The sequence below is a fragment of the Rhea americana genome, unplaced genomic scaffold (assembly GCF_003343005.1).
Source record: "Rhea americana isolate MKP2758 unplaced genomic scaffold, rheAme1 scaffold_135, whole genome shotgun sequence".
Taxonomy (NCBI): Eukaryota; Metazoa; Chordata; class Aves; order Rheiformes; family Rheidae; genus Rhea; species Rhea americana.
In genome coordinates this window covers 1,641,423-1,661,746 of record NW_028185428.1, presented here as the reverse complement: position 1 = coordinate 1,661,746, position 20,324 = coordinate 1,641,423, and the positions used below count along the sequence as shown (strand labels likewise).

Here is a 20,324-nt window from a genome sequence, read left to right as displayed (position 1 = left end):
AGACGAAGCTCTGCAGAAGAAACAGATCTGTTTATAGAACATGCTTTTCTTTCACCAGACCAAATATATTTAGTCCTCTTAAATACGTACATTAAAAACCTGATCACTGGAAAATCAGAAAAAAAATGAAATACCTAATGAGGAATTATGCAACTAAGAACAAACTCAATGAYAGCATATATCTTAAAATACTTTATTCATGATCTTTCAAGGCTAATCTGAGAGCAACTTTTTAAAAATTCTAATATTGAAGACCAAACTAAATCGTTTCACAAGAGAGAGAGGAATAAAAAATGGAAAGGGAAGCAATTTTAAAATAATAAATCAACATTCAATCCACAGCATTTGCAACATGTTGCTTTAGCCTGCAATGTCTAACTAACAAATAAAGTAGTATTAACATGTTGGAGGGGGGTTGTTTTGTTTTTTTTTAAACCAAAAAATGAAAGAGAAATAAATCATACTTTTTCAAATTCTATTGTTCTTATTACTCAAATAGCTATTTCCACAGTCATATGCTTGCAACAGGACCTGGCAGCTGTTTTAATAAGTTATCTAAGTATTACAAAACTGCTTTACAACAGCAGAAAAAACCGCTCCATTCAGCCCTCCTAAACTGACCTCCTTCTGGCTTGCATTCTGAATTAGCCCCTCTGGAACAGCCCTCCCCATATCACAAGGCTTCTGAGATCACGTCAATTGAATCAAAACCCCAGGAAAATCACAATAGAATTAAAAAATACCGAGAAAAAAAGCCAACCAGCAGTTTTTCCGTATGTATAAATAAAAGCAGGATCAGGCCATAAATACAATACCATAATCTCTCAACCTTTACTCAGGTGTAGGGGTACAGACTGTGACTTCATGTACATTTGCATGGTACTTAACAGACTGAAGGAAACAAGTAATGATAATTAGACAAGTAACAGTTGCTTCCGCTTATCCAACTCCTTTGGATAAAGGTTGCAGAATCGGACTTGAGATTATATATCATAATCATATCTTTAAATAATCTTTCAGTTTATTGTAATCTAACAGCGAGGACGTGTGCAACACTCATCGGCACAGAGCCCCGAGTACCCAGGTAAGCCAGCAATAATCACTGCAGCTCTATCAGCTCAGATAATACGTCTTATCTATCAGCTGTCCCTGCAGTTTATACGAGCTGCTTATCTCAAAGAGCTATTAGATCTGAACTTTAGTTCACTCTTTTGTTTGATCTTGTTTTCCTCCGCGTCCATTTGAAGCTCCGCATATTGTGCTTTTAATTTCACAGCGAAACGCATCAGGGCCTTTAATTTCATTTCTGCTACTGATGCAATATGGTCTTAGCAACAATGAGAACAGTGAGCAAGTCATGAAAATAACAAACCATGCTAGGTCTGGAGGCTATGAAATCAGTTCAAACATACTGCGGGGAGCTGTACTGCCTGCACTGAGACACATGGCTTTCCATGGGCACCAGCCCATTTATGAGTCATGAAACATAATGGAGTATTGTTGAAAGCTTTGGGACCATGAGAAATTATCTACTGCCCGGCATGGGGAATGGTATAAACTGGCAAGGAACTGGAGTTACATTCTTTTACAGAAATGAAATCAGACAGCCTTGGCCTGTTTTCCAGTATACAAAACCACAAATCATAGGGACAACTCCTTAATTAGTCCTGAATATTTTTTTTTTGATTTTTTTTTGATTTTTTTTTTAAAAAAGAGTTGCCACTGCACTAACTGGTCAGGGAAGCCACCTTTTTCTCTGCCCCAGCAGAGCGGACATGAAGACAAAAAGCATATGTGTGCATGTGTGTGTGTGGGGGGGGGGGGAATGAATGAGCCTCACATCTCAGCATGAACCACAAAARCAAATGCACCTTTCTCTCACCTGCATCACATCAGTCTCTCATGCTGAGAATTTGATACACATGGGCAAGTAGAACAAAAAAGTGTTTGCTTAATGTTATGGTCTAAYAACAACGTGGTGGCATACACGTGCATATCTATACAGAAGAGCTGTCGGCATGGGAGCCAGCATGGTCTGTAGGGAAAAGCACTAGGCTGCACGTCACTCCTCATGCAAACTCCACCATCCTCCTAGCTCCTGTGYCTTTAGAGTAAAAAGGTGAAATTCTCCTACCACTTAGGAAGCAAAAATATTTTTAAATAAATGCAGAAGTTCCCAGGAAATGGCACAATCCTGGAACAGAGAGCTTAGAGGATAAATACAATTTTGTRGGGGAGAGGGAATGGGGGAAGATTGCAGATAAAGAAAATGGAGCCAGCCTCTTCTCAGTGGTGTCTAGTGGGCRCAAACTGAAACACAAGAATCTCTATTCAAATAGAAGAAATKACTATTTTTACTGTGAGGGTGGTCAAATGCTGGACTAGGTTGCCCAGAGAGGTTGTGGAGTCTCCTTCCTTGGAGAGATTCAAAACTTGACCATACACAACCCTGAACAATCTGCTCTAGATCATCCTGCTCTGACAGGGGGCTTGGATGGTCTTTGGAGGCCCTTGACAACACTGGTGATGCTGTGATCCTCTGGGATATTTCTTGCCGTAGTTCAGCTAGAGGTTCAGCTCCCCTAGGAAACTTCATGCTAGAACTGGAAATCACCCCTGAACAGGGCCACCCATCACACTGATAGACCTGCAGAAGTCAGTTGTGCCCAAGGAAGCACATAAGGGAGAATATAAATTAAGACATCTAAACCACAAGTCYTGCTAATCAAAAGAAATGCAGGGGGTCCTGGAGAGCTAATGGAAGAGTTAACAATGTTCATGTAAATGTTCATTTGAATACTTATATAGATTTGTTCCTTCCACACTCACACCTCTTTGGTATTAGTTTGCCATGAGCTTTGGAAAGATCAGATTCTACTGGCACAAACGCTCATGGAAAGCAAAGTTTACATTTGTGTTTGTTTTGGAAATGCTTACACACTCATCCAGTCAGGGAGACAATAACAAYATTATGTATATTCTCCAACCAATTTCAGTTAACCAATATAATCTAGATATCAAGTTTTTAATTATACGTTCACTCAGCCCAGAAAGGCAGGGAGAAGAGGAGAAGGGGGGAAGAAAAAAACATGTATTAACAAATCACTAGCTAATAAGGAATTAAAATGCCTTAGAGGAAAATATAGTCTGTGTACCAGTGATAGGTGAGCAAAAAAGGACAAGACCAAATGCGTATTCACTAGGAATCATTCGATGTCTGTTGGGTAGCAGTTACATTACATAAACACACAACCAATAACAAATCAAGAGCTCATATCCCTCCCTGTACCATGTATTATCTGACACRGGACCTGGAGGTGCTACTTTCTTCCTTGCCGAAAGGAATCTTAAAATCACCAAAGCATATATGCTACCTGAAGCATGTAATTAGAATTGACATTTTTTTCCAAGAGTCATCAAGACATTAGTGGCCCTTAGAGACCTGAAGATGGCTTTGAATTTGCAGGCCCCCCACCCCCCCCAAGCTGTGCAAGCATTATTGTCTGCTAGATCTCCAGATAAAGAACCTGGCTTGCAAAGGCAGTGAGTAGTTACAACAACTCTAGAAGCTGAGGGCAAACAGTATGTCTGAAAGTGTGCCTCCGTATTCATACCACAGAATATAAGCAGATGATTCTCACTTCTGGCACCCAGGTTTGAAAAAGATAGTGTTGAACTACTGTTTCAGCAGGACATTGTTATTCCAGAAAAAAAAAAAAACTCTATCTTCCTCTAGAAATAGGAAGAAAACAACCACTGGCCACACACCAGTTAGGAATTGAGTCCGTCTCTTGAATACCGAACTCGGTCCCTGGGCAAGCTGGTTCAGCCAGCCCTATTTTACAGGGTGAACTGAAAAATGAGATAGCACACGGCAGCCAGAAGAGTATTGGGAAAGTATGCCTAAGTCAGTGAGTGAGAGGCATTCGGAGGTCATGGTGCCCAGGCAGGTGGGGAGAATCTAGCACAAGACCCAAGAACAATAAAGAAGGATGGAAGAGAAATCCCATGAAAGGCTTCAGCTTAAGGCAGAGGCACCGACATTTCATCCAAAACAACAACAAAAAAAGGAAACCTGTTTGGAAAGATGCATACAATCTTTGAGAACTTGCCTATTACTGGAAACCGTATGGCTTTGATCCTAACTGTGGAAACCGCTGAAGACACATTTACAGTGCAATCCAGAGCGTGGACACTACTCTTTCAGACAACCCCAAGGTAGTTTTATTGATACCTGATTTGGTCAGTATAAGAGTACGGCTGACAGCCGTGAAGTTTCAGCACAGGCTCAGTACGCTTGCCTAGGACACTGGGAATATACTTGGCAACTAAGCATCTGCCACGGCAGTTACACTGCTATTAGTATGGTACATGAGGTGAAGCAATCACACCTTCAGCTGGAGTGCAGACATACGCTGTGAGACAGAATAAATGCTGGAGACCCAGAAATCTATGGCAACTATGAAAGACAAAAAAAAAAGAAAAAAAGAGAGTAAGCGAGCATTTCAGGAGGCCTTAGGCAAACTTTTTGGACTAGTGAGTGTCTGAGTTTCACTCCAAGGATGAGATACCTTCCCTTTTATTCGAAACCATCACTACATAAAATTCTACGTACACATAAAATGCATACATGCTCCCCATACACAGAGCTAATGAGAACTCAGAACTCTTGCGCACTTCTGTTGTTCCTGGATAACCAAAATGTCACCTTCAAGCCTACTTTTGTATTGCAGCTCCACCTCACATTCTCTAAGCTGCAGCTGGTCCATAAAAAATAAAATWAAATTAAAAACCTCAGTGTTTGCAACAATTGCATTTACCTTAATGTCTTCCAGGTTCTTGGCTGGGATGATGCATCCCTACAATGAAGCAAAAGAAAACGTCCTCTTTCAGACAAGCTAGACTTCTGTTTTCCATAAWGCTTTTCCAAGTCTTGATCATGTGGTCATAGCGAGTTCAGTCTCTCTGACTTTACCTTCTCAGATCCAACAAGCAATTGAAAAGCTCAGATTRAATCAGTTTAAAAACCATGTCAACACCAACCATCTTTGGATAAGGACTGAGACACAAGAACCAGGAAGGATTTGGTCTCCAACCTACCAAGYAGGGCTGCAGAAAAAAAATCTGAAGTCCTGGAACTTTGAGAGTTTGAAGGAGTGGTGAGCATTGGCCAAGGTAAGCAGTGAAGGTGAAAGTGGAACTTCAAAACAAATATTTTCCCACATTCCTAAAAGGCCTTTAGTTTTTTTTTTTTTTTTCTTTTTTAAGAGCATTTGTAATAAAAACCAAAACAGGTTTTCAAAACTTCAGAAGGCAAGGGCACAAATAATTTCCAGCATAGTCAAAAGAGATGTATCATTGCCTAAATTATAGGGCAAATATATTAGTTTAATGACAGTAGTTAAGAAATAAAGCATGAAATCAGGGAGATTTTTTTTTTCCTAGGGGCATACACTTTACAGTTCCCCCCTCTTCCTTTTACTGTCTGCCTTCCTTTCCCCTAGCTATTTTGCGCTAGTGATTATTCTGGAACAAAATCTCACCTCACTGAATTACAGCACTTTTGTAAGTTATGCAACATAGGAAGTAATAGCTCAGTAATTGTCAATATTCAGCCCATCTTGTGGGAAACCAAAGAAAATTATAAAAGCAAGAGGTAATTTATGAAAAGAATGTTCGTTGCATCAGCCAGTCCATCTGTGAAGCTTTGTTCATTATGTAGATTATACCACTGACATATGGAAGAGACATTTCAGTACTGTAGCACAGATGAAAGGAGTTAGAAGTGTTTTATTTTTCAACTAGAAAAATCATATGGAGCGCCTCACAAGTTTACAGAGACTCCTAATATGTTTTGCCTTTGTCCTTTTGTATACATTTTTTTCCAAACTGTAGACTAATTAGAGTGATAAAACAGCTCATAAGATGTGACTCACATAGGCCTTCAGAGAAGAATGCAGTCCTGCCCTCAGACATGGAAACAGCCTATCGCACAGCAGGCAATAACTTCAAGGCTGGGGATCATTCCCATGAATTCTTAGATACCAAGCTTAATTGCAAGGTCAGGATAGGTAATTCTATTTTTAGATCCATTTTCTATCCACATGTCCAGCTACTGCCTTTGTAGTCAGAAATTGCAAACACAAAYGGCTAGCATCCTCCACCACCACCACCCCCTCCCCAGCACATATAGTATTAAGGACAAGAATCACCTCCTGGTGTTAAGAAAATTCTGGACCTGGGTGTGGCTACCCAATGCCTTCTACATGGCATTTGCCCAGAGATATCACACAGACAAGATGCAACTCATTCAAGTTCTTAAAAGAATACAAATTAGACGTATTGACGTGCATATAATTAAGATAGAGCAACCCAGTCTTGTCGAAATGAAGATCGAAACAGGCTAACAGCTTAATGAGCAATGAAACCTAAATACAAGCATTAACAGCAGTGCTAAGGAAGTCTCAAGCTGGCTTATCCAAACCATGCTCCTGTACATCATGGTGAGATGAGTCTTCTTGTATGTTAGGCCACCTCTAGTTTTAAGACCATGCTGGGCCACCCAGTGCTGAACTTTGTGGTGGTTCACCATCAGGAGGGCAGCGCACAGAGTACCTCAGACCTTGGACCTAATCTTTTGTTAGCATTCAGCTTCCCACCTTTGGCTGCTACTTCTGCACTAGTATTGCAGCCCGCTCATTTACATGTGATGCACCAAGTACTTGCACCTGCTGATTGCTTCTATTGATCATAAACCCCTAGGGAAGCCTCTCTGTGTATGATTGAAAGGAAAGCAAAAGCATGTGATTTCACTGGGGAGCAAAAGATGAAGAAAATAGACAAGAAATTGAGGTAAACTAATACATTAAGAAACAATCATGCCAAATTGCAAACAATATTCCAAACCCCTTTGCTATACCCATCAGATGAAAGTTTAATGTCATTCTCCCTTGACTCCCATCCCAGCTGTTGAACCACCCACTTGCTGTCCTTATGTTCCGACTATGATATGCAGAGCAGATGCCAATGGTCCCACATCAAAGACTTCAACCTATGCAGAGCCTGAGTGTTCCCTCTTCAGCTGTCACGGGGATAGTTTGTTGGGAGACAAACTATAAATTTCTTTTCTGAAATGCTGTATTTCACCCAGCTTCTGAAAGAGCTTCTATCACCCCGTCAGGAAGAAGCAGCTAGGCTAGACGACAAACCCACACTTCTCTCTGCAAATGTTTCTACCTAACTAGTGAGAAATGAGGAATGCCTGACTGTATGCAAAATCAAATTCCTCTAGGGATCAAGTATGCTTAGATCTAGCTGTGAGAGTATCTAATAATATGCAAGTATTAGAAACTATTTACAGGCTTAACCCAGCTGCAATAAAGTCAAGGGTTTAACTCCCCCTGTCTTCAAGGGGAAAGAGATCTGAGCCTCTGCATATACCTACGGCACAGCTCACTGCTGGACTGGCTCATTTCCCTGAGACAAGTCTAGTACCTGCAGCTTGCATGGGATATAGCCCTTGACTATACCTATATCTTCTTACAGAAAAATTMTGACACCACTTTGCATGTGCATTCCCCTCCTTTAAAGGCCTATATTTGAAATAAAGGTATAAAATATATAACTAGCTACACATATCCACCTCAGGACGGGCAGAAGGGCTGAAAATCATTAATCTTTTTCATGAACCAACACAAATGATGGAGGTTCTATCTCAAAATTAACTGAGTGGAGTAGTCATACTAAAAAGCCCTGGGAGCTCCAGCTTTCTCTAGAGAAGAATAAACTGGAAATAACACTACAGCAATGTACTCTGAAAAAGATGCAATTAAGATGCCTTTGCATCTTTATCACATGCTTACCAGCACAAGTTCTTTCTCTATAAGCCTGGATTTAATTCAGCATTCAGAGTCCAGGAATGGAATCCAGAACTCCCAAGTCTTGCCAGCCATTTGTTACATTTGTTCAAACATTTCGGACAAGCCACTTCATTCACATTTTTTTCCAAGCAGGTTATCTGAAATAGGGCCTGATYCAATCCCCCAAAAGGCAAATGTGAAATTTCCAATACACTTCTATGGTGCCCATAGTCTCACACTCATAGGCCTCTATATCTATATTTAGGCATTTACATATAGTAGCTTGGGCTTCAGAGATTACCAAGTGCCCACAGCTGCCACTGATCTTGGAAGAAGGCGGGGGGACAGACAACAAATCTGTGGTTCAAAACATTTCTCAGTAGCAGACTGTTGGAGGCCAGGAAGGTATAGCAAGGGAAGTACCATTGTTTTCTTGCTGTGTTATACATTTCTCCTCACACAGCTGCTGTGACCTAACAACCAACGCAAGCCAGAGGACTACTTGCACTTTTGATATGATTCAGTGCAGTTCTTCCGCTGTTCTTTCCCACCAATTCAGGTTCTAACAATTGCAAGTCATTGCAGAAGTTCTGCAAAATGCTAAAAACATACGGCATATTATAATATCTTCCTAGTTATATTCAGAGTACACATGGGAAGTGCCATCATTCTCATTGTAGAGGGCTAAATAACTTCAGAGAAACTRAGCAAGTTCTCAGAAAACTCATTCTCTGAAGACCAGCCATCCCAGTCTTATCCAGTTAGACTGGTATTCTGCACAATGTCCCAGTTTTAACACAGGTGCAGAAGTCCATTGAGTTGGTACATCACAAAAGTCAAAGCACATCATAAGCTCCAGGACCTTACACAGGCTCAGTTAAGGGGGGAAAAGTGATGGGCATGCAGCTAGCATTCCTCCATTGCCACCAGAACAGTCAAAGCAGAAGACCAATAGGCACAGATGCGTATGGAAAAAGACAAGGCTCAAACTTTACTTGATTTCTCCTATTCCTCAAGGCAGAGTTTATGCAGCTTCTTGGCACATGTCTTTCCAATTATGGCTGAGAATTACACTATAAAACCTCTAAATTATTGAAACATAGCTTACCTTACTTTCCACATGAGATACCTGCTTCATACTGGGGTCTCARGGGTGGAATATGCCTGCCTACAAAAAAAAAAAAAAATGTAATAGTAAGAAACACAGACTCTATCGTCTTCCCTTGAAGTTTTCATTTGTGTTCATCATGATTTTCAAGTTTAGATTCATATCTCTTCCTCATCTCAAACTTCTGCCTAACTCCAGCAGCAAGAGTCCTGAATGTCTGCCAGGTATTCCTCAACAACTCGTTATACATTTTAACTACCACGAATCGCTCCTTGGATTCCCATGCCTTGTTTGTAGAACTATATTGTCCTATGTATAATACAGTTCTATACAAACTCCTATCTACACATCAAGTTAAATCTGCCTTCAGGAGGACACTAGACATGAAGAATTCTATTCCCAGTTGAATAACATAACAATTTTTACTTGTGCCATTTTGGCAGAAAGAGGAAGACCAAAAAAATCTTATTAGAAAGAAGATAGCAACATGTTCCTTTCTAAAAGGAAATTTGAGAGTTGACTCAAGAGTTARTGGCTCTCTCTACTCCATGTCATTTCCACTGCCACTGCGCTCACAACAGCTGAAACACAGCAGCCACAGGGCTATGGCATAACTCCTGGAGAGCCCTGAAAAATCTGAGGCATCTACTACCTGAGTCTACTGGAGACTGATAGGGCATGATGCTTCAGTCAACCACRTGAAGCAGCAGGAGGTCAACTGCCCCTCAGCTGGTTCACAACACAACTGAGCTATCCCATCATCTGCTAGCAGGGGCAAAGGCTGCAGTTCTGTTCTATGGCTTGGGAGAAGAGGAAGATACCATGGGGAAGAGAGGCAAATCTCATCACCTGCTCATCTGGAACATGACCTCTGGGTAACAGTGAGAAGACTGCAACAACTTCACCTTGTCTCATATAACTCTGCCTCACCACAGGAATGAGCAGCAAGGAATTGCCTTTTGCCTTTTCCATCAGCCTTGTGATAGGCAGATTAGATTTCACACTGACCTAGTTCTACCATGGCAGGAAAAAGATTCATGAATGAAACCATGATTGATGTTTTCCCTTATACAAGAACTTTGACTGTGAGTTGATCTAGCCTTTAATTAAGCATACCTTAGACATTAGGCCAAGGTGACCRCTTGACTTTTCCATTTACAAATGAATGATCCTCTGCATCAAACTCATTTAGCTTTTCTTATGCATTACTCCCTTTCCCCCAAAACAGGCAAGGGAAAAGAAAAAAAGACAATAACATAAACAAGATCCTTTGGGGGGGAGGGGGGGAAAGGAAGTAGCAGCTCAAGGGCCAAGTGAAATTCTGGACTTGTAAAAAGTACTCAGGCAACAGTTCAAGTGAAAGGCTCAGTCTTTAGAAGAACTAAACAAAGGAGGACAGGACCTTGTCCCACATTAGTCTTCAGAGGACAATGAGAACATGCAGAACTATGGTCCCAAATCATTCAACATCAAGAGGTGTGAAGAGTGGCTTCCTCCAAGAAATTTGGGAGTGCTCTCCAAGAGCCAACTGCCAAGCTGAAGGAGAGGGGAGGAGTAAGGTAACCTAGATACAGACCAGTGAACATCAGCTTATTTTTAAGCCTGTTCTGCAACAACCAAAAGCAGAAACGCAACAGCAGGAATGGGTAGCTTTGAGGCTTATGTCACTTGGCCATGATTGCTTCCAGTCTGTTTTTTCATTACCTAAAACAAGCTACAAGATATTCTTCTTTAAGAAAACAGCTGAGATCAAATCTGACATAATCAGCACTACCCAACAAACCTGACCCAAGCACAACTATTTTTCAGTGTATAAAGAAGGAAGAGGTTTATTGCTCCACTCCACAAAAACCCCACTGGCTCTGGCTGATAAATGTTCAAAAACTTGAGCTGTGCAAGGTAGAGAAGGGCTGTATACAGCCACATCTTAAATTCTCATTTGCTGGTAACATGCATGCTCAAAATACTGACATTAATTTCYATGTGAATTTTCTCCCACAAGAGAATTATCTGTTTCTGTAAGTCATGTTCATTTTCCATCTTCAAGTTCCAGATTGTGCAAATTCTACACTACACCTCCTTTTATAAACTGGAAAGGAGCAGAATACTAGCAAAAGAGACATTGATTTCCTCGTCTGCTTCTTGCAATCTCATCAATTGCTGCTGATGTAAAGCTCTTACRAATGATTTAATTGATGCTTTTTGCTAAGTGTTTTATGAAAACAAATCAAGATAGACCTATAAAGTGTGTACAAGCAGACAACAGGACAATTAGTGCTAAAGGGCCAGCTGCAGACAAGCACTAGAGAATACTAGACAAAGCCTGAAGTACCCGTCATCTCAATCCTTTCTGCACTCCTCCACCTCCCCACTAACCCCTTCGGCAGGCCAAGGTCTCTGTGGCCATTCCAGAGGGCACATCAAAGGAAAGACTCAGTCTGAAGGATTAGGTGTCCTGCAGCATAGGAGATGCTGGATCCCAATGCACCATTAACTCTTAGGACCTTCACCTGTACCAACATTTCCCACCATGACCACCTTCGGCATCAGCCAGTTTTCTTCACCAGACATATGGAGGGTGAGGTTGTTCCTTGCAGGGGTTCTAATACAAATCAGAGGTGAAGCAGGGTGAAGAACACCTTTTTCCCCACTCTGACAGACATCCAGCCCACTGACTTGCTGCCCCTCATGAAAAGGGGCACAGAATATCAGTTGAGAGTGAAGACTTTCTTAGGGGAAGCATATTATTTGTGAGCAGAGGGTCTCCCACAAGGCAAGTRGAAAGGCATCACTGGCCTCTTCCATCATAGCAGTATGCTGCAGCACAAGATGACTGCAGTGTCCTGAGAAGATTTAGATCCAACTCTACATTGGTGTCACTGATGTCAGAACTGGACCAGGGTGCACAAATAAATATGAAGTATTTTGCTGCTGTGTCACAACRGAAGCAGGCCCTTTTCCATATTTATGCCTGCGAAGTGTTGCCCTACAGGATCAGAGAAGACTTCTGTACAATCCAAGTACCAGTGACAAACCTCTTAATTGCACTCAAATATATTCTTAGGAATACTTCCAAGAAGTCAACGCAACTTCCTCCTTGTTAAAACTAAAATAAAATGCAAAAAGCATCTGATGSGCTGGGAATGAAGAAAAAAGTGCAGAGTGTTGATCTGCTCAACAGCTGGAAAAATGACTACTGGTACAAATAAAATATAAAAGAGACCTGTCAACATTTTAAAGACTGCATGGCTGGAAAAAAAGCAACTTTTTGTTACTTTTTTTGTTACTGTTAGGGATTTACAGCTGCTAGAGAATCAGATTTTCATTTTTTTAAAAAAATCTCCTGTTTAATGCCACTAACAGGCTGAAAAATTAACCTCTTAATTTAGCATTTGTAGATACTAACTGGAAAGGCAACAGACCTATAAAGGAGATGTGAKAGCTACTACAATGATTTTATACATTTCAAAATCAGATGTTTGGGGGTGGGGGGCAAGGAGGAATTTGTTGTCTTTTTTTTTTTTTAAAGAGAAAATCATTCTTTTTATTGACCCTGGACTGTCTTTTGCTGCCACCTAACAAAAGGGAAGAGCAGGCTACAAGATAAAGCATAGGAGACCTGGAAACTGAGTTAATGTTACTGCTTCAACACCTGAACAAGTATGTCAGACAAAGCACTTGGAATAGGAGATACATCTAAGTGTCCTGCCTTGTCCCTTACGTTGACTTGGCTTTTCTAGATGCCCAACTTCCTTTTCCAGCTGAAGTCAAGTTTCCTGAACCTCAAAAAAAAAAACAGTTCAGATACTGCAGGTCAAGTATTTGAAAGGAGAGTCCTTGAAACCAGAAGCCACTTTCAGAAAAAGGGACTTCTTTCTCTGCAGACTTTCACAGTAGCATATAAAACTTCTAGCATGCCTGTTTTTAGCATTTTAAGTTACCTYAAGCAAAGCAAAAGGCCAGTTCTAGTAAGTTACCAGAATTTCTTTTAAACCTTAGTGCCAGCAATCAGAACAAACTAAGAATGATTTCTATTCACAGCACAACTCAACTTTTTTTCAAATCAGTCTAGCAAGCTTCTCACTTTGATCACCACTACGTATAGTTTTAGCCTCTTGGTTTAGAAATGATGAGCAGCTTATTTATTCTCTTCACCTAGAAGTCTATAATAATAATAATAATAATAGTTACAGATATAGGCCAGTGATGTTGAAATCTCACTTTCTTCATTTTTCAAGTAARTCTAAGAAGAATTACTATCAACAAGGACATTTCCTTTCTCAAATATCTCCTCCTGCAATTGAGCCTTATCTACTACTTCTGCTGGCCAACATTTCACTTTGGTCAGAGAATCTCAAAAAGAGCAGTAAAAAAAACATTAGCTTTGGTTCTATTCTGTATTACTCATGCATGATTTGTCTTGATGATAATCATGGTAAACCAAAAAGCAAGGCAGACAATATTTATAAATGCCAGTTCCATAAACTTTGTGGTGTCCAAAAGTCATTTGCTTCTCTTATAAATTGAGCAAGCTTACTCTGGATGCCACATCACAAAACAATGAATGAACAAATAAAGATGGAAGACCGATACCAACTTTCCATGGCTCATTTCCTGATTCTAGCCTCAGTTAGTGTTGTTTTGTTTTTGATCCTCATAAGTTCAAAAGTACATGTTTACGTCCAAGTCATCACAGCTGACTCAATAATTCAATAGGACAAAATGTCTGAAAGAAAGTGGTTAGACTATCTGTTGAGGTTGCAGAGTTTTGTTATCAATTTATGTCACGCCATAAAGCAGAAAGTAATCTTTAATATTAAAGGAAAATACATGCATGAAAGAAAACATAAGCAGCCAAGAGCACTGAGATTCTGGATAACAATTTACAGCAGCAAGTACTCTTGAACTGTTTAACTTTTACATGGTTTCAGAGGAGGAGAAAGTCTAACTGCAGCAAGCAGACTTTAACCCTGGAAAGAAAAAAAAAAATCTTTTCAAAACCATAGGGCTCTTTCATCATTCCTCACCTGATTTTCAATTCTTTTCTACATGAATTATTAAAAGTTTCAGGGTTGCTTTCTCCACTCCCCTTCACTTGAACTTTGCAGGCTCTCTCATGGGCATAAATCTTCCAGTTTTGCTTGAAATACAAGTTGAGAGGTAAAAGTGACAAATGTCTTGTAATAGGCTCCTCTCCACAAGGTTATTAAGCTCCATGAGCTAGAACATGTACATGCAAGTTATCCTCCATTCCTGCTGAGATTTAAATGACCTRCAACTGAAGGCTGCATTAAACCCTAACACAGAACCAGGAAGGTTTCTAACTAGTACTACTAGTACTTGGCAACTAAACTTGAGTAGCCCCTCACAAAAATGGTAACTGGGATAGCAGCAATGAGTAATTATCTTTACATTGTCCTAGATGAGGGAAATAGGCTAAAATGCTCTCTGGATAGCTGCCATTGGCTGGTTGGTGTTGACAGCTTGATACCTCCAAGCCAAATTGGGGCAACCAGAGCTCAGAGTGCCTGCAGCTCCATGGCCCAGGGGATGGGACCCTTATAGGAAGGGCCTTGRAGCCATCTCTTGTTCATATCAGCGAGGTTGCGTCCAAGCAGAGCAAGCGAAATGCATGATGGCAGCAGTCCTTTCATCAGGTAACTTCAAGTACAGGTCCAAAGGCAGTAGTGGAGAGAGGCAAATTCACCCTGTTTCACAGCTCTGGAGACCAAAGAGATGAACTCCTTCAGTGAGAGCTTAGTCACCTCCTGGGGCATTTGCTTCTCCGATTACAGGGTGAGAACTCCATTTTCCCCTTTCAATAAAGTACCGCACTATGCTTGCATTGCACTGGCAACCTACGTGATGCAATCTGTATGCGTGCACACACGTGCTCCTCYAGTGCAGGAAGGAAAGAATGAAAACCCCTCCGTTTTAATTCTGAACAGATTTTCAAAAYGAGGAATGGGAAACTAGAGGGCAGGTGTGGGAGCTAGCAGAACAATTCAATGATTCATCAAGGGAAGAGGGGAAACACACACACAGGTGCCACAAGAAAGGAGTTTTCTCCAGTAAGAATAACTGGCCAAAAAACCCAAGTAAGGCAACATACATCACCCCCCACACACCCCAGGTTTAACCTGACCTTATTACCCTACTTTGGTGCAGTCAAACCATTTCCTGCCTCTCATCCTGAGATTTSTCTTTCACATTCTCCCTCTTTCCACAGGTTTGAATACTTCCCTGAGCCATAGAACTGCGAGTGTAAGCTGGACTCATCTCCAAGCTCAGTAGCTGCATCCGGTCTCAAAGATCCCCTCAGTAAATAACCAACAAGAGACTCCGCTTCCACTAGCGCTCCCAGTGGAGCCTCCCKGACTTGAGTGAGAGCCCAGTCCTTCCTCCCACCACAGCTGCCAACCCAGCTTTAACCTCCTGCAGATTCACCATGCAGATGCCTTCCTCCTTCACTGCATGGTTGTCAAAAAATGTATGACATTTTCTYGCTGAAATTATACTTCCAGCTTCAGAGCTTTCTAGAATTGATAAGAGACTGACAGCATCAAGCTCCTAATACTTTGTATTTTGTATACCACAACATACTATGGAAGCAGCAATAGCAACTGCAGCTACCAAAACTACTCTATCAATTCTTGATACATTACAGCCTAATCCAAAAGGAACACCACCTCAGGTCACACTCACCTCCTGTCTCGAGTAGAGTCACATTTTTACCATCAATTCCACTGTGTGGATATCTATCCATCTACTTGATGAACACTCTCTCCAACAGTACAAGTTATATCCATCTCTGAACAGCACACTCCATTTGACAGGAGTCTTTTTCCTTCTCAAGTGACCCTGAAGGTCAGATTCCTGTGGTTTACCCCTATTTGTGCATCTGTGCAAAAGCCAATAATCTAATAGAGGGAGAAAGCAATTACCAGAACATACAAGATGYGGTGGGAGGCAGGGGAGCAGATTTCAGAGTGTGGCCACCCTGGCAGCACCCACAGAAACTTCTATTAGGTGGAGATAGAAAAGTCAGCCAGGCCTTGTGTCATCTTTCATCAGTCCTGTTGGCTTTCCCTCTCTGTAAGCAAATGATGAATATGACCTTCTTTGTTTAAGTTCTTGCGATGAAGCACTGTTTGCATAAGGCTCTTTTTTATTTATTTTTTTCCTGTGGCTTGTTGACTTTTATAAGACATTCATAAATTTGTTCTGAGTGCCAGTGAGATGCCTAATGGTGTTAAAGGAAAGGTATTAAGGATAGTCAACTCATGTTAGAACAAGCCACTTGAAAGTAACTATTTGTCTGGATTTCATTTTGCTAACAAACAGCTTCTTTTCTACTTCCCCCCCACACATACAAGAGCTGATTTTATAAACAGAAGAATTTTCACATTAATATTAAAGTGTATGTCTTTGGTGTTTGGKTTTTTTTAATAGAAACTTTCCTATTGGGGACATTTGAATATGTATATTCTGCCTGCATGAAATCAGCTGCCTTTTCAGGAAAGCCTTGGCAGCTTAAGACCTCCAGGGTGAGCTCATGTTCTTCTGCACTCCCTTAGACCCATCTCAGCAATTTCTTTGCCCTGGCAATGGGTGCAGGCTAGACTTAGTGACTGCAGTGTCTTAGGATTAAGCCAGTAGCTACATGTTTCTCTCTGCTTTACCCAGAGGCATACTGGAGGCTTTTGGATTCCTTCAGGACTACAGTGACTGGCCATATATTTTGAAAACCACCACCTGGTCTCATTGCTCTCAGGTCACTTGACAGATAGACACGTAACACAATATTATACTTGTGTTGTCTTTGGTACTGAAGTCCCTCCCGTTGGGAACTATGGCCAATATTTGGGGCCTGCCACTCATATGTGGTTACCTTCTGATCCCCGTCAGCCCCAGGGCAGCAGAAAGACAGCTTTTGCATAAGAATATTCCAAGGCCACTTCTCAGCATCAACAGACACCAATAATAAGGACTTTTATCTGCCTCTGGCTTTGGATAGATCAAGCCTTTCCTTCCCAGAATAGCCTCTGCCTGCATTTCAGCCCTAAAGCCCCCCCCAAAAAAATCCATTGAGTTGCAGTAGTCAGAGTTCCTCCAAATAGCCACAGCTTGGATGGGCAAGCAGACAGCATAGTGCTTGAATGGCAAAAGAGGCAGGGACACRGGTACAAGAGGGGGCCAGAGGAAAGGAAGCCCTCATTAGAAAGGGAGTTCAGGGACTAGAAGGAGTGGGAGAGGAGGGAGAAGGAAGGCACGTGTAAGTGCTGAAAAATGGGAAGAGAAGAAAATTAAATGACAGAAGGACAAACAAAACTAATCTGAATGGAAACTAGGGATGCAAGAACAGTTGAAGCTAAAGAGAGTCAAAGATAAAATGAATGAAAAACTCATTTAAGRAAGACCTAGGAAACAAAGCAAGAGTTTTTTGCTTTTTGATAAAGTGACATCCCACTCCTACAAAAATCTGTACTCACAGAATTAAAGGTGGGATTAGAGATGAAAAGGGAAGCTTAATGCAGCTCGCATGAGCAAAGAGGGATACCAGGAAGTGAGTACCATCCTTTGATACTGTGGCTTACGGTACTATTGCTACACGAATATTTTTTTAAACCTGTGTAGGGGAAAAAAGGGAAGAACTGTCAGGGCATTTTCTTTCATTCATTTTGATGATGCTTTCATCAGTTGTAGTCATTACCACAGTCCAGAAAGTGCCACGAAAGAAATCTTGAACATCAAGTATAGTCTCAAACTCCTCAAAACTCAAGGTGAGTTTACCTTAGGAGGGACCCTCAGCTTTGGTCCAGTCAAGTAAGCTCACTCACATTTTTAGCTTAAAATGGCTCCTAAAAATATTCAGTAGCAGTTTCCCTTGGAGAATTTCCGCAGAGAGTGGGAACCCTCCTTCCCTTTCCAATATAGCCCTCCAAAGTGTCTCCATTGTTTTTTTCCCCATCAATATTTTGGGGTTTTCTGGACATGCACAAAGCTACACCCCAGTACTCTCCATTGTAACACGGGATTATGTCACAGACAGCACCCAGGCCTCCAGCACAGCAATGGAGGAGACATGGCAGATGGTCCAGGTCACCAAATAAGAGCCTCCACACACCACATAGCTCAGGTCCCTACCTGGTGGGAAGATGAAGAGTTACCTGCCACTATGCAGCTTGCTGCTTCTGCTGTTTTCCTCTCCCTCAGGCTTTTTTTTTTTTTTTTTTATGTGTATGTATATCATTCAACCAGGTTTTCTGGTCAATGTAAATGCTAATTTCCATGGTTTGAAACATTCTGTACCCCATTAGAATTAAATGGCAAACCAGCAGTTCTGATGATATCATGGTGAATGATTTATCCAGTGATACACTGCATTCCTGCGGTGTACTTAAGCAATAAGGCATGCTGAGGAGAACGTTTGAGAGTGATTAGCTTGCCGCTAGTGTGGGCTCCAGTCAAAGGTTAATAACCTTGAGCACCCAAGAAGTTCAATTAATACTTTGAAATGGACTCCCTAGAAGGCCTGACAGCTATTATTAAATAGAACATTAACACAAGGAACACTATTTCATGCATTTACAGGGCTTTATAAGCATGGATAGAGCACTTCTGACATACAAAGCACTAACCATGTGTATTAGCAAACACACAAAAAAAACTATTTGTAGACAGACAGGCCCCAACTGCATTATTGACCTAGATTTCACCACCACAACTTTGGACTGTATAAGACTAGAGTTTGGATGAAACCTCTCTGCTTTTACTACCCAGCTGATCTCTGACTTTTCCTTCTCTTCTGGATGATTTGCAAGATCAAAAGATTTTTAAGCTGCCTTCGTTTCTGATGCTACTGGGATATGAGCAACATTCAGTTTTCTACCATCTCCCCTACTTCAGCCTCCAGGATACCCAAAAGCCTGAGGTGACTAAAGTTAACAACATTTCCTGCTGACTCCTCCTGGAAAAGGCAGGGGCAGTGACTCTTCCTGAAGTCAACGTCACTGAAAACACAGGCATTACTAGTGACCAGAGGGACAGGTCTGTCCTCTCCACCACAAAGATTGTGCTACCTGGTCTCACTACTCTGCTGCATCCTTGTCACTGTGTTTGCAAGAGAAGAAACAGGCACCAGTGAGAACCAGTAACTAATTCAGCAAATGACTTATTCCAGTGCTCTGCAGAAGGGCTCTCCTATAAATCCATCAAAGCTACCAATCAACACTTCCAATTGATTTTAYCAAGTCAGATTCCTCCACCCTCTAGAAGCATCAGACTAGCACAGGAGAGCAGAGAGAAGCAGCCAGCTTGCACAAGCACCACAGCAAAGCCTCTTAAGCAATAGCACTAGCAGGAGGATCTGGAAAGAAAGCTCCTAGGCCCAAGATACGCACAGGCACCACCCGCTCCCTCAATCCACTTGAGGATGTGCAAACACACTGCTCTGCCTCTATCCACCCAAGCCTAACTTCTTCCACTGAAAATTGATTTAAGATCTTTTCTCTACAAGCTATCCTTCCATTTTTAGACCATTTAGAGACCTTACTCAGCCTACAAAATCCTCCTGGCTAAGACCAAGCCAGCTGTGATGCAACAAGGCAAGACCACGCTAAAACACRGCCAGGCCTAGATTTGATCTTCTGAGGCTCTGGGGCTGCCCTACCCCAGCTAGGGAAGTCCCTGCCAAAACAAACTGGATTAAGCTCAAATCAAATTACGAGACTTGGGCTGCAGGATCTTTTCTCAGTAAGGAGAGCTCCACAGGCTCTGCACAGCAATAAGAGAGGAGAGAAAGGAGGGAGACTGAAGCCATGAAGAGAAAGAACTGGACCCTGGGGAGAGGAGAACAAAGATAAGATGCAAAGTAAATACAAAGGTCCAAGCTCTTAGCTGYGACTTCAGAGAGAGGAAGAGTAGAGAGGAAAAAATAGTCATATTTTAAACTGATCAACCTTAGAACAGTCCCAAAGACGATAGCACAGGCAGCCAAGCTGCAAGGGAGGAAAAAAGTCTGGCCTGTCTTCATCTTTTAAATTAAAGATGAAGAAAGTGACAGGGAAAAAAAATTCCATCTTCAGATCCCAGGCCAAGTTTACTATGCTGTAAGTCTGACCTGTAAAGAGCTTTGATCTGGAAACTCCCCACAACATCAATTTTGTAAGAAACGGCATTGTAAAAACATGTTTACCTGCTCCCTGATCCACCAAAATGCAGACAGGCAAGCTAGCCGCTAAATATATATGCTCTTGCTAACTCGAGTGTGACTACTCACAATCAGAAATTAAGCATTTTCTTAAATAYTTACCTGGATTGCAGTTTTAGTGTTATGAGTGTCCTCTAGTTGCACA

General features: G+C 41.4%; 1 protein-coding gene across 5 annotated transcripts in view; it reads right to left on the bottom strand.

The window, feature by feature from the left end:
* Positions 1-20,324, bottom strand: part of LOC146599723 (uncharacterized) — a 231,684-nt gene that overhangs the window by 146,218 nt on the left and 65,142 nt on the right. For all 5 annotated transcript variants that reach the window (XM_085298094.1, XM_085298093.1, XM_085298092.1 and 2 more), the window contains one exon: positions 8,968-9,027. In XM_085298094.1, coding sequence (XP_085154220.1) covers positions 8,968-8,997 — 30 coding nt within the window. In that variant the 5' untranslated portion in view covers positions 8,998-9,027. The remainder of the gene's footprint in view (positions 1-8,967; positions 9,028-20,324) is intronic.